Source organism: Columba livia, chromosome 3, assembly GCF_036013475.1.
Source record: "Columba livia isolate bColLiv1 breed racing homer chromosome 3, bColLiv1.pat.W.v2, whole genome shotgun sequence".
NCBI lineage: Eukaryota > Metazoa > Chordata > Aves > Columbiformes > Columbidae > Columba > Columba livia.
In genome coordinates this window covers 76,554,972-76,581,532 of record NC_088604.1, presented here as the reverse complement: position 1 = coordinate 76,581,532, position 26,561 = coordinate 76,554,972, and the positions used below count along the sequence as shown (strand labels likewise).

General features: G+C 42.9%; 1 protein-coding gene across 1 annotated transcript in view; it reads right to left on the bottom strand.

Annotated features, from left to right (window-relative positions):
• Nucleotides 1-26,561, bottom strand: part of PGBD5 (piggyBac transposable element derived 5) — a 63,748-nt gene that overhangs the window by 5,908 nt on the left and 31,279 nt on the right. Inside the window, exons 3-5 of the mRNA XM_065057734.1 lie at nucleotides 19,047-19,181; nucleotides 8,971-9,151; nucleotides 2,527-2,724 (exon numbers count right to left, since the gene is read on the bottom strand). Coding sequence (XP_064913806.1) covers nucleotides 2,527-2,724; nucleotides 8,971-9,151; nucleotides 19,047-19,181 — 514 coding nt within the window. The remainder of the gene's footprint in view (nucleotides 1-2,526; nucleotides 2,725-8,970; nucleotides 9,152-19,046; nucleotides 19,182-26,561) is intronic.

Here is a 26,561-nt window from a genome sequence, read left to right as displayed (position 1 = left end):
TTAAGTAGAGCTGGTTGGTAAAGAGCAGCTGTGAAAGCTCTTCTCAGAAAGAAGCTACTTAAAAAGATCTTGGGTTAAACAAGTTTTTGCTCAAGATGTCATTCTGGTCATCCTGCTGTGCAGCAAGTGAGGTCACTGCCTGCTCCATATGGAAAGTAGAAAAGACTGTAGTTATTTCTAGAACATAGTAATGGAGATAATGGGAAAGTGGGCACCAGATCTGGAGTGGAAACCAAAAATGCAGCCTTGTCCCACAGAACAGGAGGTTTGGGCCAGTACATATATCAACAGCTTTAGAATGAGGGTCACTTTTTAATCTCTGGGGGTCTCAATCTCTTTTGACTTCTCAGTTCTTCTGTAATACAGGCACAAGGAAAAATGAAACTCATGTGAAAGCTTAAGGGAAATTAAGAACCCCACTGATTTTTTTTCTAGGCAGAAACTTCATACTTGATAGAAGAGTAAGCAGGACATTTTTGCAAGACTAAAGGAACAAGACTCATCCTTTAGCATCTGAGTTGATGTATTATGACACATTGGTTCAAAACATCCATAATAAATAACCTGCTGCATCTAAGAATAGTATTCATAGATCAGCTCTGACAAGTGTACTGCCCTCCTGGTGCCTCTGCCTTGGGTGGGATTTGCTCTCTGAGTACAGGCAAGATTTACCTTCTCAACTTCCTTTATATTGCAACAAACAGCTCATTATTAGTTACATCCACCCCTTTTCTCATCCTCAATTTTATTTTGACCATCTCCTGCCTTCTGTTTTCAAGGTTTTATCTTCATGGCCTCCTCCACTTCCATCAATGTTTATGCTCAGCCAAGTGCAAACACACACCATGCATTGTCTGGCAATCCCACTGGTGCATGTCTCTGTCCAACTACCCTTGTGTGGGTTTTATTCTGCTTCATCCCTGCCTCCTCTCCTGTCTAACATGTGCTCTGAAGGTCTGTGCTAGAGGCTTGCCTCAAGGAGCACAGATTCCTCCTCGTCATCCTCCTTTTCTCTACTTACATGCCTTAAAGAAAATTTTAGTGGTCAAGCTTCAAGTTGGTTTAAACTAGCATTGCTGCACTGACTTCAGAGATGCCAAATTAGAGGCAGGCAATCTGGTCTCCTGACTTCCAACTGAGTCTCCATCTGTTCCCAGCTCTCCGCTAGAGACTCTCTTTCCCCAGCACCACTCTTCTAAAAGCCAGCCTCCTGTTTTCTGCTCTGATGCACCGTGAACCATGTTGACTGTCCCAGCAAGCATTTGGTGAGCAATGTGTTGGGCTTATCTTGCCCACCACCATGCACAGGTCCTGATCATTGGACCTTCAACTGCCTCACACATGCAACCTACAATCCTATCTATGCCAAGACAGGCCCAAGGTCACCCACAAGCACAACAGCTCACACCTCTGTGTGCTGCTTGTAAAGGACACTGCCAATGCAGAGTCTGCTTTTGGCCCCTCTTTTAAAGGAGCAGTTAACACTTACAGAAAAAGAGTATTTTTCTAGTGGCATTTCCCTCACAGACATATTTTCAGCATTGGCGCTCAGACACTGGTCTGTTGGAGTCACCAAGTCCTCGCTCTGCTAATGGTGCCTGGTTCCTAGAAAACAGCCACGCTTTGCTTCTGGCAAGACACTGAGTAACACACTCAGTCAACTTCTCAGCTCATCATACAGTAAATCAAGGCCTCAACTTAGCTTCTGTAGCCTGTACACACATGAGAGTCACTCAGGACTCAGACCACGAGTGTAAAATACACCTTTGAATTGGTGTCTCTACATGTAAAAGTTTAGGTTATTCTTGTTTGTATCAGGTAGTTATCCATAATTCTGAACAATAAAACTGAAGAGAAACTGAAGCAACACTTTCACTGGAAGACAAGTTTCAAAGAGCTAACTAATCATATTGCATCTTACAGAAGTTTCCAAACATTCTTAAAAACATCTGTGTACTTTCAAAAGTAAAAGATTTCAGCATCAAGGGCTCTCTGCAATTATTTGAACTATCCAAGTTATCTGGTTTTGTTTCTTTTCATCAACTGCTAAAATCTATTTAACATAAAACAGGAAGCCTTAATCATATTTATTTCTGGCAAAAAGACATTTGTTTGTGACGAAGTTTTTACTGGATAAGATAAATTAATTGTAGGATCTGCTCAGAGTTCCAAGTACAACATGATGCTTATTAATTTTTCTGTAGCAGCAATGCTACAAGATGCTTTGCAAGACTAGCAACCCTCTTCCCTTCTCTGACCATCAGCGAAGACATATATCTAAAAGGATACTGCCTCTGCCAGCTCAGGCAAAGGAGGCTGCATTAGAATTAGGCTTTTAACCTTTGTATGAGAAAAAATAATAGCTGTAGGAAGACACAAAAGGGAAGTCAACACTGCTGCTACTGTTTAACTAGGATATTATGATCAAGCTTTTTGTTCAGGCTTATTATCAAACTCAGTGACTCATCTTGCCTTGTCATATAAAACATGTGGACATCCCGGATGAGCAGTAGGAATATTGCTTACCTTGTCGAACCGGTGAATAGGCGTTGGTCAGAAAACGAAAGTGCCCTTTATTGTACCAGCAGATCAAGGACATGTTTCCCTTCATTCTTATTCTGTACTGTCCTCTGGACTGGGGACTTTCAGGGTTGTTCAGCATGGATGGAGGTAGGCCTGTGCAGTCACTCTTCCTGGCACTCAGCAGACCACAGCAGTAGATCTCTGGATGTGAACAAAAACATTCCATATCAGCAAGCCATTGCTTGGACCCAGAAAGCAAGAACAGTGGAGCACATCTGAATGACCTGTCTAGAGAAAGAGCTTGTCCTACAACTTTCTAGTCCAACAGATATGTTCACCAACTGGCCTTCTCCTGCAACACCAAAGATTTGTGTCCTACATTAATGCCTCTGGAAACTGAGACAAGCGCAGAAAGCCTCCTCACTTGATGAAATGTATTGATGCATCCTGCACAGCCACGATTAAATGACAAGGAGAAGAATTCAGGGTATCTTCCTAGCAATAACATCTATAATCTGTAAAATAGTCTTCACAACATGTTTAAAATTGGACTGAAAAAAAGCAGTGATACGCATTATGGAACATATCAGAATTTATGATCCAGGCAAGTCTTTGACGTTTAACTAAGGGAATGAATTGTGGAGAGGGCAAAGAGGTAGGGAAAGCTATAGCAATTTAGGTGTTAACTGAAATAAATTCTCCTACCTCACTCCAATGGTACTTTTAATCACTATATAAATAGCTGACAAACTCTGGTTTAATCTGACTCACTGTGTTGCCCGGTTCCTGATCTTCAGCTCACTACTCCTTGCACCTGCATCATCCGATTTGTTAAGGAAATGATGCTTAAGCAATTCAGAACCACTGAAACCACTGGTTGATTTAAAAAATGCATATGCCAAAACGATTAAGAAAATGGAAATACAAGTTCAATTAAAACGGATTTTAGGGAAAGGAGACAAACCAAATAGTGCCGTAGTTGAGCGAGCACTGACCTTGTCCTGCACAGACATCTGAGGCTACACAGGTGGCACATTCTGCTGCTCACAGCTTCGTGGCCTTTCATATGAGAGAGAGGCAATGAATAAAATCTAACACACTAAAACATGTCTCAGTGCAGCCAGGTGGGCACAAACCTTGGTTCATAAAGTGCCTGGCATGCTGAGCACCCCCTCAACAGCTCACAGATACTACAGGAATACTACAAGGAGCTAAGGCTTTTCCATCAGAAAGTTAAAGCACTTATATCAGAAGAAGGTCAACCAACACAGCAACGGGGCAACTTCATTCTGAAGGAAGAAGTATGCACTCCATCATTTACTTCTAATGACTTCCAGTCCATGGAAATCTGTAAGTTCCTCTCACAAAAGGCAATGAGAAAAGCCTGAAGGCAACAGGCTTTCAGTCAATACAGGAGGACCTGCACCTCCACTGGAAGGCTTTTCTGTTTTGGTTTGGTTTTTTTATTTCTTCTTTTGCTAAGACGTACACAAACAGTGCAGGTCATGTACCTGCAAACTTTGGCATCAACATAGCAAACTTTTAGAAAGCTTTTTCCAGCCAATATTAAGGTCTTCCTGCTCTGACAACGAGCAAGCCTGAGAAGAATCTCTTCGCTGCCTGAAGTTTATGACTCACTGAAGGTTGATACTTACTGTCTCCAGGAGACTGCAATGGTATAAAAACAAGCTAATGAGTATATTATTGTGCTAGAGCTTCAAAATAGCAACAGCCATCTCTGAGATCCCATAATAATTAATTGTAGCCTTTCTGTTAGCTCAGACAATAAACCTGCAGAAAGCTTCCAGCAGATGTTTCACTCCTCATGCAGATAATGTGAACCATTTCTTCTCTCCAGAACACACCATGCAACCTTCCTGCTGTATAGCCTAGAAAAGTGCAACACTTCTGCAGATTTACTAATGTCTCTTATTAAGAATGCCACACTTAATCTGTAGAGATTTTTAAAGCCACCCAGTTACTATAGCAATAGAAGCAATAAAAATGATGCCCATCTGGCTCAATGAAGTTTTTGTGTGTAATTAAATCAGCATCACAACAGGTGTTTGCCACATACACGGGAGTCAGTGGAGACAGGTTGTCCTCTTCTGGTCTTCCTAAACTGTAACTGCAATATAAATGCATACACCTAAGACAGCTTAGCAAAAATGAGAAAATGTTGTGTAGTCATCCAAGATTCATTCCCAGGGTCTCCAGGCCCCAGAGAGCTTATGCTGAAGTCTGTTTCACCACATCTCCATTAATACCATTTGCAAAGGCAACCAGGCTCGAGCTAGTTCAGGCAAAACCCCCCACATTCTGCAATCTATATCCCACATGCAACACTGGGTTGAGTCAGAGCTAGGGCAACTGGGGAGCCTGCGGTGGAGGAGATGAGAGTTTGCTGTAGAGTCCATGTGCTGGAGTTGCAAGGTCGTGCAAAGCTTGTGGGAGTGCCATGGTCACCCAGGCTGGCAAGTCCTTCAGCTTTGCCAGCCCCAGCCACTCTGCGGGACAGAGTCAGCAGCTCTTGCTAGCTTAGAAATTGCAAAAGGGAGTTTTGGGGATCACATGTTTAAGGGAAGCATGGGACACGGGGCTTTAGGAGGTGCTGTTCTCTATAAGGGACAAAATTAATGCTTAAGAGGAGAAAAAAAGGCACGTGCACTATGAATGTCACAGCAAATAATGACAGCTCTCTGCTCATACAACAGAGAATTTGGGGCATTCCAGTGCAGGTTTCCAGGTCTATTCAGAGGCCAGAGAAAAAAATGCTTTGCATGTCTCCTGAAAATTAAAAAAAGAGGTCTATTCGGGTTTTTGATTTTGCAAAAGCTCGAAGTGTCCTGTATTATTTTCCAAGCTCTTTCTATTTTCTCAGCTCTTGGTATCCTCAGAGATCTCAGAATTATGTTCACCAATATCCCATTATATTACTAGGCATTTTTCTCTACTGTAGTACAGTGCTACACAGCAGGCTCTCAATAATGAACACTGCGGTTTTTGCAGAATGTATGTGTGGGTTAGGCTTAGGAAAAACAAACGATAGCTAACGTTCCACAAAAATCTTCATAGGATCACAGGATGCTATGGATTAAAGGATAGTGCAGGTTGGAAGGCAACTCAGAAAATCTCTAGTCCGATCCCCTGCTCAGAGCAGGGTCAGCTGTGAGGTCAGACAGTGTTGCTCAGCGCTCTACCTTGTCTGGGCTTGCAAACCTCCAAGGACGAAGACTGTACAACCTGACTGGGCATCCTGCTCCACTGTCCTCAGAAAAACCCTTACACCCAGTCTGAACTACTTCTGCTTCAGCTTCTATCTGCTGGTTTCGTCCTTCCACAATACACCACTGTGAAGAGCCAGCTCCCTTCTCTCGATAACCTCCTCAGGGTAGTATAAGGCTGCTGTTGGGTACCCCCTGAAGCCTTCTCTTCTCAGGTCGAACAAGAACAGTTCCCTCCCCGAAGAGGAGCATGTGTTCAAGCCTCTGGTCAGGCTGGTGGCTTTCTGCTGAACTTATTTCAGTTTATCCTGTATTAGGTAGGTCTTGTCCAAAACTGCTGAGTAGGAGGCAATAATCTCTTCCCTTGATCTACAGGGCTGAGGCTACGCTTGTGTTAACACAGCTCAAGATGGTGCTGACCATCTTCGCTGCCAAAGCACACCACTGACTGGTGTTTAACTCTCTGGCTACCTAGACTTCAGGTCCTTTTCATCAAGAATTTTGAGAGCGACTAATACATTTTTAGTGGGTATCTCTTTCTAGATTTTCCAGAATTTCCTTTCGTTCTCTTAAATGTCCGTTTACGTTCCCTGAAAGTTTAGAGTTTCTAAGCACTAGGTTATTTAAATTTCCCCCTATTTCTCTGTTAATAGTTATAAAAAGACCCCAAACAACACAAAGCAGTTAAGATGAATACCAATTTCTTCTTGTTTTTCAGTTCTTAATGGGGTCTTTCTACCGCTGACCCTGCTCTAGCCCAGAAACTGAATTTTCTTGAATAAGAAAAGTAAAATCATCAGTTTAAGAATGGAACTTGAACTGCCATGAGCAGCTGAGCATAGATGCTCTTCAACATAGATGCTCTCACGACACTTCTTGGTCATGGTGTGGCCCTGTTCAGATTTAGCTGGCTAAGCCATGTATCAAAAAACACTAAGGTCATTGCTGAGAGTGATAGTGTGATACATAAGGAAAGATCTCTCTGCTGAGTCCAGACTTCTCTGCCTGCCTCTCCCTGAATGCACTGCCCATGCAGCAGGATCCCAGCAGGTGCTGGCAATACATGAGCTGCTTTGCAGTGGAGTCAGTAAACACCACCTCCTTCAGGGCTCTTAATTGCTGCTTGACATCTCTAGCATTTCACCTCTCCAGTGTCTCATAGTACTGCCTGTTCAACATCCCCCAGCAAAACCTCTGAGCTACTAACTGACAATAAACGCAGACAATCTGATGTCCTTATTAAACAGAAACACTTCGACATTCTCCCCATGATCTTCTTCATACAGGAGTGCCATGCTGTTTTGCAAAGCCAATAAACCTGCTACCTTAGTGTCCACCCCCCACGCACCCCACAGCTTCACGCCCAGGAACGTCATAGCAGATACCAGATTTGAAATTTAACTTTGGCAGCAGCAGTCAAATATCAGAAAAAGTCTCATGAAGCCATATAACAAATCATGAACCAAACTGAAATCTCAGTATAGCATTAGCATACTTGATCAGAGAGTAAATCAAAATTACATGCTTTAAAAAGACATTACTGAATTTGCTACCTGTAGAAACTGTTAATCTCAACGATCTGTTCAGTGTAAAGACCATGAATAATTCACCCCATGAACAATTTGAATTATCTGTAAGTAATAAACAATCAGCTGGATCAGTAGCCATGCATCTTCTCCACTGGTGTTACAGACCTACTGGGTCATGCCATATTGTCTTTATCCTTCCCTAGCTAAGCATAAAGAGTGCGACTCAACAGTCAGATTTTTGTCGGTCAGTCTCTGCATTTACACCTGACACATCTAAGGTACTAGGAGTATGTTTGTTATCCTCTATATTTTTTTTTTTTGAACCCACATTTTGCACCATTGCTTTGGTAGTCTTAACGTAATGCTTATAATCAGCTGTGAAAAGAGTAATTTACTAAAGAACAGTCTCTGCTCAGAGGACTAACAGTGCACTATAAATACGCTTGACTTCTTTCCCATTTGGCTGTTTGCAGCATTTGGGAAACCAGGACTCTTTTGTGAGAATATGGTGATATTGCACTGTACTCTGTGAGCTTCCAGCTTACTTAAAATAATGTAGGAGTTGGCTCCTGCATGGAGCTAAACAGTGCCTGTGCAGTCTGAATTGCCAACTACAGTACTGGTGCGGTTCACTGGTGTTCTCATTTCAAGGAGAATCAAGATATTGTCTCAATTTCCAGTCTTTCCCCCCGCTTTGGGCCACATTCCATTAATATAATGCCCCAGGTGGGTTTAATTTTCTGCAATGGAAAACATGACAAGATCAAACCTCTATCTTTAGCGGTGTGTTGAAAAGAGAAACGGTCCTGTAGCCTCCTCCTATGTGATTCATAACGGCAGCCTCCAGTCTTACTGCTATGGAGGATCTATTGTACATACCATACCGATGATGAAAAGCTGTGCTGACTGAAGAACAAGCTGAGAGTTACATTGAGATGACTTATAAATGACTGTCAAGAGTGCAGGAGCCTATAATTTAAGGGGAGCCACAAGTCCTCAGCATTTCTGAAAGCAAAGTAACATGTGGCTTTTCCACACCCAAGGTGAGGGGGCATTTGACAGAGAGGATGTCCTGGGATTACTCTCTGCACTAGCAAGGAACTGGCTGGGACAGCCGCACTGCCATATTGATGGACATTCTGCTGGCAAGTGTGCCAGTGTAGAGTTCATTATGCTTTCAGGACAAAAAACTGTCCTACCAAGGCACGTTTACACCAGAAAACAGGCGAACCATGCTAGTGCTCTTGCAATGGCATAAGATGTCTTCTAGAGAAGTAATATCTTCAGTAAATACTAAATCAGCAAGGACTTCTAAGGCATACCTTTAAGGATTCATCCCAACCCTAGTCTTTCACAATGGGAACAGAAAAATCACAGGCAGCTAGGAAATCCTTCGAAAAGTCCCCCAGGCCATACAGGACATTAGACCTCACACTTCTGAGGCAAAGAACAAAAGTAAGGGCTTTAAATACCCTTATTAAAAATATTTTTACATCCTCATTTTCAACTTTAAGATTTAAAGAGCAACTTAGAAAGTCCTTTTCATAGTACCTTTTCATGAATGAGATCTTTTCTTAGAGATGACCAACTTACCTGAAATCTTGGTGAAGCATTTTGGGAGTTTTTTTAATTCAGTGGCAGGAGGCCCCTAGGACTGTCATCATTAAAACCCAGTGAGTCACCCGTATACACACCTTGCTTCTCAAATTCTTCGAAGAGATTCAGGCTGGTAATGCTTGGGCCAGTGAAGATGATGTAGTTCTTCCCAGAGGCGTTCTGACAAAGGCTTTTGGCCACCATACTGTGGAGTTGTGGTTTGTTCTTCAAAGCATCCAGCCCATCAGCACCACCCCCTTCTTTGAGATGGACATAAATCTTAAATGAGAAATAGTAAGACAAGTCAGAAGGTTATAAGGAATCCAGAGGGAGCAGATGCAATTGCCAACATACCTGCTCAGCTCAACTGGAAACAAGCTGAGAGTCAAGGCAGCAGATACTTTTTATAAACTGTTAATATCTAAAGCCTTTTTCAATGGGCTGTTGCTTTAAAACCACCTCAGGTTAGCTGGCACAGCTACCTATAAATACAGTGTCCTTTGCCTCAGTTTAAGGGCTTCCTGAGGTTCTTGTCACTGTTGTGCAGTTTGAAGATTGTTTGCTTGGCAGGAAAAGACTCAAGTCATAACAGAGATTACATGTTGTACTGAATCGGCACAGGCTTTAATGCTGCCAGCAAGAGGAAAGCATGGAAGCTTAGTTTCCAAAAAGGCCCCTACAAGATGACCAGAAGGAAATGGCCCATTAGCTCACTGCAGTAATGTTCAGATTTACTTCTGTTGGCTGCAAGTGCATGTGCACCCCCACAAATGAGAGAAGCCAGCAATACACATACCCAACCAGCCAGAACATCCTCATCAAACTCTCCAGGCACAGTGCTAATTCTTAGATCCTTTACTTAGATCTTGATTTGGAGACAACTCACCGAAACAGATTGAACCGGGAACCAGGGTACAGCGCAATATGCTGCTATTCCTAGGGAAATGTCTGGCTCATTTGCAGCAGGCTGCAGCAGCTTTAGCGTGTAGCCTGCTGCTGTGACATCCACAATGTTGTGCATTCAAAAGAGCTGTCACCATCGTCTCTTGGTGGACATAGAGGTCTGCATCAGAGTGCAAGAACATTTATCCCTTAGTAACGTGACTATAATTAACCACACACAGTCCAGCTAGTACACCCACCAACTGATAGAAAGCACTGAAGTAAAGCTATTCCTTCATTTCCACAAGAGATGCCTCTACAAGATGAGTCTTCTGCGTTGTCATGCTGAGGAAGAAAGCACATAACCCCTCCTTTGTACGCAAGTCTTCCATTTTATTTCACTGACAGTATTTTACAAGTATAACATACACCAAAGTTGAGTACCTATTAAAATCAACCGGACATCTGACCTTCACCTTGTTCTAAAAGTCAGCAGAAGTAACCTGCTGGAAAGAGAAATGAGAAGCAGCAGACACTGTGCTCAGTCACTCAAACCGTAACACCATGGAACTTGCAAAGATTTAAAAACACACACAAAGCAAATTTTCTGAAAAAATTTGCCTAGGCCTGCCTTCATGAGGTTGGCTTTGAAATACTCAAATCTTTTAGAAAGTCCAGAAACTTTTACTTGGCAGAAAAAAAGCTAAAACTTGCTCAACATTCAGGGGCAGGGAAAAGGAATTTTGGCTTGTTTGTTGGAGTGATGTATCCACAACTAACTTTTGTTAAACTTGCTTGAGACCTCAACCATCCAGAACAGGCAGCACTGTTTTCCTGTATATACATATTTTTCTCTTACCAACACACTTCTTCATAAAGGAAAGTTCATTACAATGCTTAGAGGACAAAAATGCTCACATGTTTTCAGCAGGGCTCCCAGTAATTTATATCTCAATGATCTTGGAGAGGAATAAAATTCAATTAAACAGCTTCTCCCTATTTTAGACGGTTTATCTCCCAGCACTGATATTTTAGACATATTAATGTAATATTCCCCAGCAATTCGTGTGCTGTGAAACAGACCACAGGAGTGTGTTATGTAAGAAATCTCTGGGAAATGAGACATAATTTGTATTTTGAAGTAACTGATGTGCTGAAGAACAGAATTGGTGAAAGGATGAATACACGCTAATTCTAAAAAAGTACAGCACATATTAAAAGAAAGTCTTAAATAGCCATTATTTAGCTTTACCAAAAAAAAAAAAAAAAAAAAGGTCCCTTTTTTGATATAAACAGATGAAGAGAAAGGCAGGAAAGTTTGTAGACTCCATGACTATGCTCCACTGACTTTTGAAAGCTGTCAAATTTGTGCTTTCCCCAATGCTAAGGCTGAGGACTACCTAATTACAGTAAGTCATTTAGGTTATTAATCAGGGCTCAAGAGAGCAGCTTAACCGTGCAATGCATACAAAGGGCAGACTGTTCCAAATTTACAGCAAAGGTATTTCATGGTTACTGGCATCAAAATTAAGATTAGGTTACTAGTATGTCAGCACAGAGACCACACATGAAGCCCTGAAAAACTACAGACAAGGCAGTGGAGACAAAAATGCAGACAGATTAGTTTTGACCTTGGATTAGCAGCTGAGCTGAAAACAAGGTAGGAATCTCTAAGTCTAGGAGAATGTCCTACACCTTCCCTTCCCTACTGCAGTAAGTCTCAACCAACTGAGAGTGTCTCCTGCTCCATGCTCTCTTCATGTTCCCCATGGAGTATTCCCCAAGGGATGAGACAGTCTGCTGGTGAGCCAACTGCTTCCACACCATGGGCTGGGTGGGTCTGCAAACAGCTACTTTAAAGCACATGCCCACCATGCAAGTGTCTACTGAGGTATCACTGTATTCCTACTAGAATGCTACATACTGCATAGGTTTTGTTAGCAGAGTTGCCTGTGCACCTGGCGCCCTCCCTCTGCACTCCCCTCTATCTCAAGGGTCCTTGTAATGGTCACCTTGTGATTCTCATCCCCCTTTGCTCTGTTCACCTCCCCAGTGTAACCAAAACATTCATACCCACTACTGAACCTTTCCTCCTCCTCCAATATTAAATATATCCCACTTTTTCCTCCTAGGGCATTTTGGTGAGTGTCCAAGCACAGCCTTTGTTTTTAGCAGAATTTTTCTTGTTTTGGAGAACTACCATTCAAAGCTTTATCATGCTCAGCTCTATTGGGAAAATGGGTGACAGCAGCAAAATTGTGGAAGGCATTAAGGCTGTTGTGAAACAGAGGCTGGCTACAGACAACTGGCAAAGGCATAGCTTCAAATATCCTTGCAAGTGCTTAAGATCCCATATGGTCTTCATTTTCCTTGTCCTCATCTTCTCACCCAGCTTATTTCATTCTACCTCAAATCGTTAAGATCCTGCCTACTGAAGCTCACAGCATTCCCCGCCCCATTCTGTAATACATTATAAGTGGTATTTAACAGTTAGCAGTCTGCAGAAAAAGCAGAGTTGCCAGAAATTGACTGCAAGACCTTTACATACATAGTAGGGGCTGCTCCCCAATAACGTCTATTAAACTATAAAACTAAACCAGATCTTCTGGTTTGCCCTTTGACAGTATCTGAGCTTTGTGCCCTTCCCATGTGCTCCAACAGCAAAACGTGGCCAAGCGGTACAGGCTCAAGAACTGGTGCTGGACAACAGGCGGAGATGTTGGCAGCAACAGCCTCTGCTTCTGCAGGTGACAGTAAAAGCAAAGCTACTTGAGTATCTGCAGAGATCACTTTTACTGTGCATCTTTTTCTAGTGGCTGCTGATCTATTTGATCTGCAGCACCAAATGGGATAACTTCTACAGATGTGACATCATCTGTCTTAGGAGGCAACTACAGGCTGAAGCTCTTTATCCTGCAGTGCTGGGACAGAAACAGAGCTTTCTCCAGACATCCCTCAACTGTTTGTTTCTTATCAGAACAGCTACACATTCAATTCTGCCATCTCTCTATTGACTGCAGTCCTACTGCACCAGATACTTTCAATCCAACATGTTTTAATCCCATGTGCACAATACCAGCTCTTGCTTCTCACACCATTTAACTCATCCCTCAAACCCTCCTCTCCTCTGCCTTCAGCCTCCATGCAGCATCCTAACAGTCTTCCCTTTAAGAGCCTGACAGTAAGGAATTATCGCAGTCTATGGCTCGTTTTTCATTCCACCAACAACTTCTTCTGCCTCTTCCCATCGCAAACATAAATATCAATCACTGTACCCAAATGACCAAGTGCAGGGTATGGGTGAAGACTGTGCTGAGCTCTTTCAAAACAAAACAAACAAAAACAACAACAAAAACCACAATCAACCAAGTACAGCAACAAAAAATCAAACCAAACAAACAAAACCAGAGGAAACTATTCTGGAAAGACTGCCTACACAGAGGCAACCAGAAATGACATCACATTTCTGAGGAGATTTCACAAGTTGTCAGGTGAGAGGCAAGTCAGTCACCTGTCATCAGAAACTCAAACCAAGCATGCTTGGCTACAGAGGCAGACTGCCGGAGAGAGTCCCACCAGAGGATGGAAGGTCTCATGGGAGACATCTGTGCTACAAGCCAACAACAATTTCCTTGCTCTGGACTGGTAATTTACCCTACGGAAAATTCATGTGGAAGGTTCCTAAGGTCTCGCTAGAAAGTGGGTAAAAAAACCTGAGCACTTAGGAACAAAAGCTGCATCTTGACTGCACATTTAAGAGTGCCATAGAAAGTAAAATACTGGTATTCCACACATATTCAAAGCTCAGATGGCAAATTGAAAGCACTTGTGAATAGCACATCCCAAATACTCCACATTCATACATAACTGAAGCACCCCAGGGTACAATTCTCAAATGAAATAGATGACATTTGGAAGAAAAGGGGAGGGGGGTTAGCAATAAACAGGAGGAAGATTTTGAAGGCTACGTTGTACAAAATATCTCACAAAGGGCAGACCTTAAACAACCAGAAAACAGCAGCCAAGTTTTTAGGTGGCAGAGTTATAAAAGCAAAAGAACCAAGAATGGTATTATCATATTTTTTGGATCCTGAATACTATCAAAAAAGTAACTTCTTTCTTCTGTAGACTTCACAGCTAAATACTCGACTGCTCAGGCTGATTGCATGTGATGTTTTTCTCATTGATCAATAAATACTATAAGATTGCAAACTTGACAGAAATGAATATGGCTGGCCCATCATACACCTGCAAAACTACCTTTCCACTTTATATCGGTGAGCAAGAAGATAACTGACTTACAATTGAGATCTGAGATTCTCAGATGTTGACAATGCAGAATCACATGCATTTAAAAAGTAGGGCCTGGTGGGGGCCAGAGGAAGAAAGCAGAAAGGATTTTCCAGTGACCAGTGACTGACAAAGGAAGGCAATCAGATTTCCTGGGATCCCCTCGCAGCCAAAGCCTGACCTTGAGAATCTCCTCAAAGGAGCTGCTACATCTGTGCATTCCAGATGCAACCATCCCAGCAACAGAGAATTTATCAGAGCACTATTAAAAGAAACCCAAGGACTCAGACTAATCTCTAAACAGAACTTAAATAGGCTAAACCAGCAACATTTCTGAGCAGCTTTATGAAACAAGCGCACAGATGGCTGACTCTCCCGCAGCTCTGACCTTGAAAACAAAATTCATTCCAGGCTTATTTACCCCTCCCTTTCTCAGTGACTGAATGCACTTATGTAGTGTTTTGTGAAATTATAATTTCTTTAGGGCATCACCTCAGTTCCCCTAAATTCTGGAAGTTCTTCCTCTGTAAAATCAACAGGGTTATGAAGTATTCAAGCTGTCTGTACTTAGCCTGTTTGAAATCAAGAATGAACTACAGCATTTACTATAAAAGCACGGTATTTACTTTGCTTGGGGGTTTTTTTGCTGCAACTGAGAGCTCTGCCACTGATCTGTGGAGTGACCTCAGACATCTCCCTTCACCGAGACTGCTGCTCTTCAAGGAGAGAGAGATTTCTAACCTCTCATGCAGAGGCCACCCTGATCCAGGGTGCACTCTTCAAATAGCGCTATAGTGCAAATTGCTGATTGTTCAGCAACGTGGGAAGACTCAAGCTGCAGAGGCACAGTCTTTTTCCTTGATCTGTTCTGACTCATCACTTCTTCACGGTAAGGAGTGGAAGGTGGAAACTCAAAAATCAGTCCCAGCACAAGGATCTAAAGGACTTCATAAATCTGAGCAACACATTTCACAGGGACATTACTGAAAATTAAATGCATTATTGCAAGAACTTTCTGCCAGTGAATAAAAGTGCAGAGCCCATATAGCTGGGGGTGGTGAGAATAGCCTCAGAGAACAAATTTCATCTCAAGGAACAGGAAAGGATACACACACCCATAAGGTCATATCTTCTCCACCATATCACATCACAGTTTTTTAAAGTGAATAATTAGGTTGAGCTAATTCCATTACCATTCCTGACCACCCCTTTTCAGTGCTCTCTACCATCTACATACCGCCTTCCCTTTTGTTGATTGACGGCTCTTTGGGTCAGGGACTGTGTTTAGGGTTATCTTTATGGCATGGGCCTATGGCAATAGCTCATCCTGCCTCGCTCCCCATGGGGTTCAGTGCATGGCACCAGCTTCCTGTGCTTTGTTCTCCTTCTCCAAAATGACCAGAAAACATTCTCGTGCAAGAGAAGCTGTGGAAGGACTAAGCATCACTCTGTAACAGTTTACCCATGGCCACACTCATTCCTTATGAGCTACACAAGCAAAGGAGAGAGCATGATGTGTCCTACTAGGACTAACTAGCCCTGATCAGATATTCGGGAACTCTCAGCAATTTTTTATGAGCTCTGTTGCTACATCTAAAATGGAAAAGAGTCCTACCAATCATATTTATGCACGTTTTACAACGAAGTGTTCTAGACTTTGAGAGAAAAGGATAGAAATACAAACTGATACAACTAGAGTTTTGATTTAAATAGGATGGCTTGCTCAGCAAATACTCTAAGAAAGAAAGAAACACTTGTAAGCTACTGTGATCATCTAAACTGCAATCAAGATATTAAAATATTGGTTTGAAAAGTGTCTTAGTGGTAACACATATGTAGGGAAATATATTGGAGGGAAAAGAGGAGATGGAGCAGAGATGGACACCTGAGGTCCTGCAAACTGAGTCTGCTGTTCTCATTGAACTAGAAAGAAAAAAACAAGAAGGCCCAAGTCCTCTCCTGCTGCAGGAGCTGCTGCCACCTTCATGTCCAACATCAAGGATGGGTGAAAAAGGCAACAGTATCAGGGCAGTTTTGCTACCCACTTTGCCACACTCAGCTCTCCTGGAGCCCTTCTAACCCTCTGAAAGATTTTGTTCGTGTTCCCAGCTCCTGCAGATGTATATTTACTTTGTTTGAATGATGTGTCCTTTCTGCATGTTCCCACTTGGCCAGCTGACCGTGAAAAGATGCTTTGCTTGAAAAATTCTGAAGCAGAGATACAATCTGAAATTGTGCATCCATCTTAAAACAGAGACTTAACTGTCAGGGTGGAGTCAAGTTATCTGTATTAGAGACGACAGAAAAGTAGTCTAATATATCTACATTATTTATATTATGCATATATAAGCCTATGCACCTTCTCATATCCACAAGCAATACTTAATTTTTATGCTGCTTCTGTTCCACAAATGGCTTACTGGGCTGGATTTGTAAACAAACACCATTTGCTTAAAAAGTAAATGATGACCCAAAAAGAAGTATTTACTTACATTCAAAAACGTGAATCAGAGTTTTGTTCATGGGAACAAGCAGACAGAAGAATCTAGGGAGTCAAACAGCTATAATTCCTGTAACATTAACGACAGCCCTGTGAGCTGCCAGCCACGAGCTGCTCAGAGTAGCTCAACACGTGGCTTCAAAACACTGGTATCAGTTTTACATTAGGAAAACAAAACCAACTCTTTTCATCATAGGACAACCAGGTCACTGAGAAAACTGGGATGTCCTCAAATAGGCATTTCAACATGAGGATCTCCATTCAGGTTCAGAGGACCTTGCTTTTGGCCAGAAGCATCACAGACCTCTTGAGGTCCCTTCCATTGTTGAGAGCCACTCATATGTAGCTGACTTCCCTCTTCTGCCTGGGCTGCCTCACCTTTTTATAGAAATGTATTATTCATTCTTTTGAAACTGAATTAGCCTGATTTATGCAGTGTTTATAGTCACATTAAATCCTGAATAAAATGACCTCGATGTCATCATGTGGAAACAATGAGGGAGGGAATTCATCCAGACAGCATGACAGAATTTCTACATATTTTTCCAAGTGGGTGCTGTACAGTTTTTCTGACAGCATACAGCTGATACACCAATCAGTCCTTAACTATCAGGCAACAAGTCCTTCCTTGTGATGGCAGTTTCACAAGAGATGGAGCGGAAGGTGTGCACATGAAGGGCGGAAACACTGGATTTTCTTCTTGTTGAGATGAATTTTCTCCATACATTAAACACGGGAAAAAACAAAATAAAACAAAAAAAACCCACACCGCACACAAAAAAACAAATTCTTTTTTAATACAGTAAATAAACCAAACCACCACTGAGTAAGTGCTTTGGATTCTGCAAGATCCCTCACAAGAGTGACATAAAACTGAACACAGTATTTCAAGCATATTGTAGTTGAAGATCCTGTCCTCCACAGACTAGGTTTTTCCACTTTAGCATGAACAGTCATGTTCCTGTATATTTTTTTTTCACCCTTCCCTAAGGTCCCTCTCACCCAATCATTTTAGCATGATGATAATTACAGCCAAGTCATGGAACGGAAAAAGAAGGTGGCTGGCAAGATGATCCTCGACATCATCTGGATGCAAGTGAAGCATGAGTATCTAATTCATTAACGGAGCAGGAGGATTAGGGTGGTGCTGAGCATCTATTAATTTAATTTGACATTCCATTAATTTAATCTCTCAATGGACAGGATGGGAGGTGCAACATAATTATAGCTCAAAATCTGAGACCTTTGGCATGTCTGAAGACTTATTAGTTTGGTGGCAGTTGGCTGGGGGGAGCATGGCAAGAGAGATCAGCAAACTTTGTGCTCACTGTACCATTACACTTCAGTAATAAGCTTCATGTGGGACTGGTGGAGTTCTCCTTGGAGATTAAGGACACTGCCTCTGTGTAGCAAATGACTTTCCAAAAACCTCGAGAGCAGAAACTTCCAAGGATGCTTCACAAGGTGGATCTATTCTGTATCAGACAAAACAACTGCTTTAAAACCTGGATGGAAGATGTATGATCCTGATTTTCTTAGAGTGAACATCGTTGCTGAAAATGCAAACCCCTGTTCCCAGCAAGCCTCTTTTCTTGCACAGCTACTCAAACAGTCATAGTGATTCACAGATCAAATTCTACTGTGAACAAATGTTCAACCACAGCAAACCCACAGGCCCTGTGGTTCTGACATGTATTCAGCCTGAGCAGGCAGTGTGCATGTCCTCCCTGCACCTCCGAACTGCTGCTCCGGAACACGCAGGATGCCACATTTTCACAGAAGCTCTTGGGAAAAGAAAGATCAGAAAATATCTGTCCCCTCACCTCTAGTTATCAAAATAAATGGCTAGATTTTTCAAGAGCTCTCAAAATACATCAGCAATTGGGGAATCTGAGAATTTTAAAAGTTGTCCCCAATGCTTTACAACACTAAAATCAAAACCTTTAACACATCTCCCACTCAAGCTCTTATCTCACCTTGAATTCACATCAGATTTTATTTCTTTGGTAGAGAAATAGAGGTATGAAAAGAGATGTAATAGGAAAGCCCGCTAATATGTCTCTCTCAGAAAAACAGACATCTTGATACCATATTGATTTAGTCTATTGGACCCTGCTGGCTATCACAGATGCAGTGTTATACTTCAAGAGAGAAGCTGACTCACTAAAAATTACAGAAGTCACAGTAGCTAGACATTTAGATAAACTTAAGATGTACAAACAGACAGACCTTTTAACTCCATTTCAATTTAATTAGCTTAGGGCTGGCAGCCAGATGTACAGTATTAGAGACAGGCACCCTCATTTAAATCATACAGCAGAGCATCAGAAACTTGTCACCACCGTTCTTCGGACCCAGTATCTGTGGGAGTCGGAGGCCTCCCGTGTTCAGATTGCAGCTCCCAGCAAGGCAATGAAGAGGAGTGACTGTTACCTTTGGTCCTGTGATACATTTAAGGGCCTGCTGGAACTGAATTAAGACATCTGAAGAGGTGAAACCCACCTGGCAGATGAAACCAGTGGATGAGCACTGCCGAACCCAGAGACTGAATTTCCTCTTTTTCCTCTTGCGCAGCTCCCTCTCTGTGCACGTGGCAATGAAAACGGGATCCTCGTCAATCAGAGGCTCATGTAGTACCTGCAATTGGCAAGAAAAGGGGGAGGGGGGGAAGAAACAGAATAATACATGATTTCTGAAAAAAATGTTGCTTTAAATTCTTCCCAGGAAATACAATCCTTGTATTGTGCTTGCGTGCATCACCTCATACAAAGAGGCAAAAGCAGTTTTGTTCAATGCTACCATCCAACAAAAAACAGAGCCCGGTCAAGCACATTCCATTGTGGATGGCTACTCTACACATGCTTTGCAAATGCTGCAAAGCATGGCTCTCTCTTCTCACTACCAGCTACGGTTTAACATCCCTCCAATATGTGCCTCTTTGTCTCATTATCAGCAACAGTTCAACACCCCTCCAAAATGAGGAGGGGGAGGGGGGAGGGTGGAGGGCTTGGGGATTGATAGCAGCATCCTTCTCCAGGCTTTGTCATCAGCTTCATCTTGTTTGGCAAAATGTCTTCCACCCAAACATCCCCTACAATATGTTGTAAAGTACTTTCCCTGGTTACAGCAAATGAAAACACACAGCAGAGAAGGAGAGAAGTTAAGGGAGAGAAAGGTATTTTCTCCTGCTACTTAAGAGGGTAGTAAAGAGACAGGAAACATTTTTCCTGGTGGCAGCAGCTTCAGGGAAGCCTCTCTTGCCTTAGGACATAAAAAAATGACAAAAGGAGACAGAAAGATAAAGGACCAGAGGCAGGAATAGAAAAAGACAAGGCAGACTGGAGTAAGTAATGAAAATCAGTGAAAGTGAAGTAATTTCTGCATTCTGCAGCCAGATGATGTAAGTAGTTCCTGCTCCTTATAGCTGTTTTGTTACACTTCTCTCCATTAATTCTTTAGCAAAGTAATTAGGTTTTACACTATAGAACTCAGCTATAGAAAAGCATTACTACTTACTTGCAGCTCACAGGTAGCTGTGTGTAACATACACATGCCTGACTGCACGGTCTAGCAAGTCATTTGTGTGAGTACAAATGCTTGGAAACTGTTGAAAGGTCTCAGCTGATGAATGCTGACCAAACTCAGACATCTACATCTAAATCAGAGCAAGTCACTACAGGTTCCCCTCTTTCTACACAGGGAGAAAGCAGTCCCAGCAGGTCATAATTCATATCCTCTTAAAGACATGTAAAATAGGTCAGATGGGTTATGATCTAAAGGAGCCCGTTGTTTTCCAGTGACCATCACCCCAGGAGACAGGCTCAGATACTGGTATCCACGGTGCAGAGGCTCTCACCCTCAGAGTTACCCTTTCCATGTCTGTGCGTGTCCTACTTTTGTGCACATCTACACGCAGCCAGTGGAGGAAATGAGGACAAAGCTGCATTAAACCTGGGAGCAAAGCTTGTAGGAGAGATGTGGTGGGTAAGCAGTTAAATACCAGTGATGAGCAGCTGCTGGCCTCCTGAATACAAGATATTTGTTGAACATCACTGTCAGCCCAAAATAGGCAGCCGTGCCCTCCTTGCGCAGTGGTGGCTGCGCACTTTCATTTATACACACTCCACTACTTAACGCCTCATAAAACATTCACAGGACCATCCCAAAGCACTCTTGTGAAATGTTCAAATTATACACCAAAATGCAGATGCAAGCAAGAAGAGCTGTGCACAAAGCTATCTGTTCTTAAAGCTGCAGCTGCCCCATTTCCCCACTGAAGCCAAATCCTCTTCCTCTCTCGAGGTCCACACGAAACCCTGCTCTTCCTCTCTGACGGCCACCTGGGGCATTTCACATTTTCACTTTGGGGAGCTCTGTCAGCTTTTTGCAAATATTAAACATGCCCTCATTCGCTTTTCCCTTTCTGCCTCTTCTGTGCAGAGGGGAGGACCACATCCCTTGGGATGGGGCTGGAGACACCCTTAAGAATTCCTCAGCTTCTGGAAAGGCTCGTTTACCTGCCAGATCCTGCAGTGTGGTGTGGTTCCACTCTTATAACCTCTCCTGCTGTCAGACGGAAAGCAGCAGAAAGAAAAGGCTGTATAAGCATCACTTGAGGAAATTTTTTTACCTTCTGTCATTAGCTTAGCTCCCTCCTTTGCATCACAACATCAGCTCTCCTCACAGCAGCTCTGCTGCATCCTGCTTACCCTTCACACTCTTTCTGCCTTCTAAGACACAGTCAGGCCTGTCAGCCTTAAATTTAGAAAGCAAATCTGAATTTTAAAGTGTCTCCTCACCTTCCTCTTCTCCCTACCCACACTCAGCCCTACCTTCTCCTAGGACCTAGAGCCTCCCCTTCATCCCCTTATTCCAAATGTTTAAGTTGTTCCCATTTCTGCATAAGATAAATGCTCCTCCAAAGTCCCTACTGGCAAGAGGGAATGAAAATGGAAACAGGGTAGGGCAAGATTTGCTGTTGCTGCAAAGAAGGTATGTGGACATGCAGGAGAACTGACATGAAAACCCTGGAGCTTGCTCTTCTGGCTTCCTCCAGAAGGGGTGGGGAGGCAGCTGTTGTCACCCCTCCATGTGCAACCGCTGCTTCAGCAGCTGTAAATGGCTTTGCAAGCAGGGCACTGCGTGGGCTGTGCCTGCTGCTGCAGCAGCTGATCCCCATCTGATTTTCAAAGGGGGCAATTGTTGCTTCTGGCACTGACATGGTTTTCTTATGACAAAAGTTCTCTCTCTTGCTACTGGCCAGTCCTGTCAGTTCATTCATCCTCTTCCATTCTGAGTCTCCTCACTCCTCCTGTAATCTCAAACCCATCTCTTTGCCAAATCCCCATGCAAAGTGGTATTTGCTTCCTCCCTCCTCCCCATTCTTGCTGTCGCTGCAATACCCACTTCTCCGAGTGAGCTTACTGTCCCCATGACATATTCTTTCCTGCTTCTCATCTTCCTATACAAAAATCTACTTTCAGGCTTAATTGATTCCTACATGCATTCCTGGCCACCTCTTCACCATCTTTGACTCACTCCCCAAGCCCACCCCCCTCTATTCTGACTTCCTTTGATGCAATATATCCCACCAAAATCACCCCCATTTTCTTATTTCAAATTCCCAGGTTTTTTTCAGGTCTGAGAAGCTCCTTATTTAGTTGGTTTGTTTCCCCAGAGGTATCCCATTGGGATTTTTGTTCCTCTTCTCTATAGCCATCCTCATCCTTGCTAGATCTTCTTACAAAGCTTTCACTCTGTTTTTCCCTCAATATGTACATGCACTCCAAATGTTGGAGTCTCATCTTGGAGTCTTGCCTCTCCAGAATTGCTACATCTCACAACATCTTTCATTCACTGAACAAAGCAGCTAGCCACTGTCAGGAGTGCCTTTCTTTTTTCTCCATTTTAGATAATCTCCAAAGCTCTTTCCACTCCACAGTTCCACTCATCCTGCTATCACCACAGCCCAAAAAGGCTTGTAGGCAAAGCTCAGAGTCACTAACTTTTCTGCGCTTGGACTTGCCGGATTCCATTGCCTTAGATAATGAACCAACACCTCCTTGAGATAGCTCATCTTCTCTTAGTTCTATGGCCAGCCCCGACACAGGCTCTCTCTTCCACCTGTCTCCAGGAGAAACTGCCTCAGCTTGCCTTGTCTCTGGATTTTGGTGGGTACCATCCAGCTGCAAACTGAGTCCCCTGGGTAACTGCACCTGTATGCAGACTGAGCCACTGCTTCTGCAACAGTAGCTTGTGCTTCTGCTGCTTTGCTCCAGAGCTCCTCCTGTCTAAACTAAATTCTCTGCTAGCATTTGACATCTCTGCTTGCATATCTAGCTGTCAGTTCTGGTTTTATTATGCTACATTTGAGAGTATCTCCCTTCCTTTAAGCTAACCCCTTACTATCTCCTTTTTTGGCCACAGCAGAAGTCCTCCTCCTCCTGCTGCAGATCTCGCTGGCCAGTGAATCTGAATGTCAGTCTTTACCTCCAAATCCTTGCAAAGTCTTCTGAGCCAGGTAAAGCCTGCCTGTTTTCCATTCTTTCTGGGTAACAGCTCTTAAAGGTTACTCATTTTAGAGTAACAACCCACTCACACAGTAAAGTTTTCATCCAAGCCAACAGCCATGCTGCAACAGTTTTCCTTTTGGCCTCAACATAAGGCAATCCTGCCCTGCAGGTTGCTGCTGGAAAGCCACTCTTAGTCCATCACACTGGCCACCTCACTTTTTTTCTCTCTGATAGCTCTGCTTCTCCAATATATCAAACAGATTCTTTCTCTTGACTTTCAAAGTCCTGCTTGCCCTATCCACATTTTACTGATCCTCTTTACCGTCATTCAAAGGTTAGCTTCCAGCTCTGATGGAGGCATGATGTCACGCTTCTCTGCCCATTTGATCAGTCTTCAATTGACTCTCTTCCAAAAAAAAAAAAAAATCAGCAATCCATTACCATGAGGTAATTTAAAAATAGCCATAAAGGTTAATTTTCTGCTGTCAAACTTGCCCTAAAATCTGGCTTCACCAGAGGATCAACCAACCAAGAGCTACAGGACATCAGAAATTGCTATTACCTTGCTATTCAATATTCTTATTGCTTCTCTGTCTGTCTTTCTCTTGCTCCACATCCTATACTTAGCTGATGTCCTCTGAATATTTACATCTTTGAGTTACACTCACAGACGCCCTGAGACAGAACAGTCCTGGTTTGGGACCAGCACCCTTATAAAGAATCATTCTGCAAACAGGAAAACTGAGATATAGAGGTGTGACTTGAGCAAGACCTTTTAATTCAGAAATGCCCATACCAAATCAGTATTTAATGCTGAGGACACACAAGAGCTATGAGCTCGTCAGCCTGGTCTTGCCCCTCTGTGTTTTCAGATGAGCGGTCATCTAATGCTGTGAGCTGGTTTGGAAGAACTATGTCAAACTGTTTAGCTGTACCCTACGATACCCCCAAGAGTGAAACACAAACAAGCCCCCTAGTTACTGGCCAAATTTTAGCACCATGCCTTTGGAGCAAGAGGTTAGAGTTATGTCTCTCATTTTGCCAGGGAGTTTGTTGACGCCTGAGCTAAAGAGTTAACCTGGCTGTTCCCAAATGACATTTCACTGGGCAGATACAGAAATGTTTGGTTCAAGATGCCAAAGAGAAGGTACTTTGCAGCAAGAGGGAAGATGAGAGTGCCTGCAGTTGTGCTCCTGACCTCTCCCACACCAGCCAGGGGCAGCTGGGGACAGCAATCCTGTCTAGACACATCCCGCTGACAAGCATATAAATTCTCAGCAGGCACAGAAGGATATTTGAGCTGTAATGTTATTTTCCTGAACTCCTCCGGTTTCTGGAATTCAGTGTATACCCCTGGCAGGTGAGTACCCTTGAATTTGTTGCAGCATACCTCAGCTCAGGCAGGGCATCTTCCCCATCTTCAGGCCTCTACTTCTCAACAGTAACAGAGCTACAAAGCTACGCATACTCCAGCAGCAAAGAGACAGCACTGATGGCAGGAACTGACCCAAACTTCCACCTCTTCTTGCTCAGATAGAGGCAGCATTTATTTATACAGAAGATGTTGGGGAAGGATAGGATGCAGAGAATATTCCTGTCATTCTTATCCAATCTAGGTCAGAACACTTTTTTTTTTTACTTCAGAAACCAAAACTAGCACTACAACACACAATTATAATGTTCTGGGCTTTCAATAAGCTGAAGGGTAATTATTTCCTTTGTTTGCTCAGTATATTTAGCAAAATAATTATAATCCACTGGACTCTTCTTTGTTTTGGTATATTGGCATAGTTCTCTCTCCCTGTTTCCTTTCATGGAAACTGTGATGTAGTTTTTGCAGGCACATTTTGGGGGGGGTTACAAAAAAAAAAAAAACAAACACCTAAATATTTTCTGAGGGCTAAATTCCACTTAACGAATCTTTTCTAGCTCTCCAAAAACAAAATATCAAATCTGTAGAAGAAATAACAGTGAAGGCAGATGTTGAACTGCCCACCTGATGCAGACTGCCTGCGCTGTCCATAGGGGTGAGTTAAAAATGCCTCTTCCTAACCCACATCGTGTGAGTCCACACTGCCAGAGAAATAAAATCAGTAATAAGTCTACCTGCAAATCCAAACAGCCTTGCTGTAGTTAACAGCAAGGAGCCCAAGTAATTCCTCTGCTTGATGCCACTTACAAGACGTCAGCCTAATGCCTGCGCATAGATCACGGCTCAGACACAAACCATCCAGATACCATAAGTCTTATGTTTAAGATATAGGTGTACTTTAAGCAACAAATCCTTTTTGAACTTGGTATTACAGATACCACTGATTACAGAAACCTGGGCCCCTCTTCCCAAAACACTTTCCAAGGCAGCACATCCAAAAGTCCATCTGAACTGGTTTTTCCCCTTGTCTTTTCCCTTTGTTTCTGTGCAACTGGGCTATTATTTTAAATTATTTCTATTATTTCTCACTAAGCCTGACATTCTGGGTTTGATGTTTACTGCAGTCTGCTAATCTGCACTCAAGACAATTTCCAGGGAGAGATCTTTCCTGTTGTTTTGAGCAGATGGGTCCATGTCTCCTGAGACAGGTAGTGTGCAGCACTGCCTTATAGAACCCAGGAGGACCTTAGGCACGTTTTAGGAGGCCTGGAACATCCCCCAGTAGGCTACAGGCACTACACTAAGGTATTTTTAACAACAGGTCCAAACCCATTTTCTTTCTCACAGAGCTATTTTTGAAGCTGTATTTTAGTGCTTTTTATTTCACTCAATATCACTGAAACACACTGTGTAGAAATCACTGACGTAAACACTGACAATGGAACACAGAAGTGGAGGGGGAAGCAAGAGAACTGAACTGGCACTTCTTCTTCCCCCCCTGCCCTTTTTTTTTTAATAATAGCATCTCCTTACCGAGCTCAGCACAAACATACAAGTCAAGATTCAGATGTTTTGACACTGCAAATAGGATGCTATGATTTTGCCAATTCAATTCTCAAATCTTGCTTGAGAAGGGGGAAGGGAGAAGCGATATACATGCAAATCAAATTTCATCCTTTAATGGATTTGCACTCACAGCACATCCCACAGCACACCATTATACTTAGACACAGTGATCACATTTCCAAAGCCTTTATCTTCTGCCCATTTAAGTCAATGGCCATAAGGATTATGCCTTATTGTATCTGGAAACAAAAATTCACTGGAGTCCTGTTTACTTTTATTCCAGGTAGTCTAGAAATAATTCCAGTTCCCTGGCACTTTGGTTGCAAATCTGCACATCAATAAGTTTTTCCACAGAGGCATCACCCATCATTACTTACCAGGACTGGCACAAGGCACAGGCAGTGCTGCTGAGGGCAGCTGACAACCACAGCGAGCAAAGGCACCTACCCCCTGATTATTTTCCCTTTTCCTGGCCATGGGGAGGTAGCTGGACCACATGGCAAGCATCTACTGCTAAGGTGAGGGCCAGTCATTCTGAGCAAACTCAGCTCCTGTATCCAACCCTCA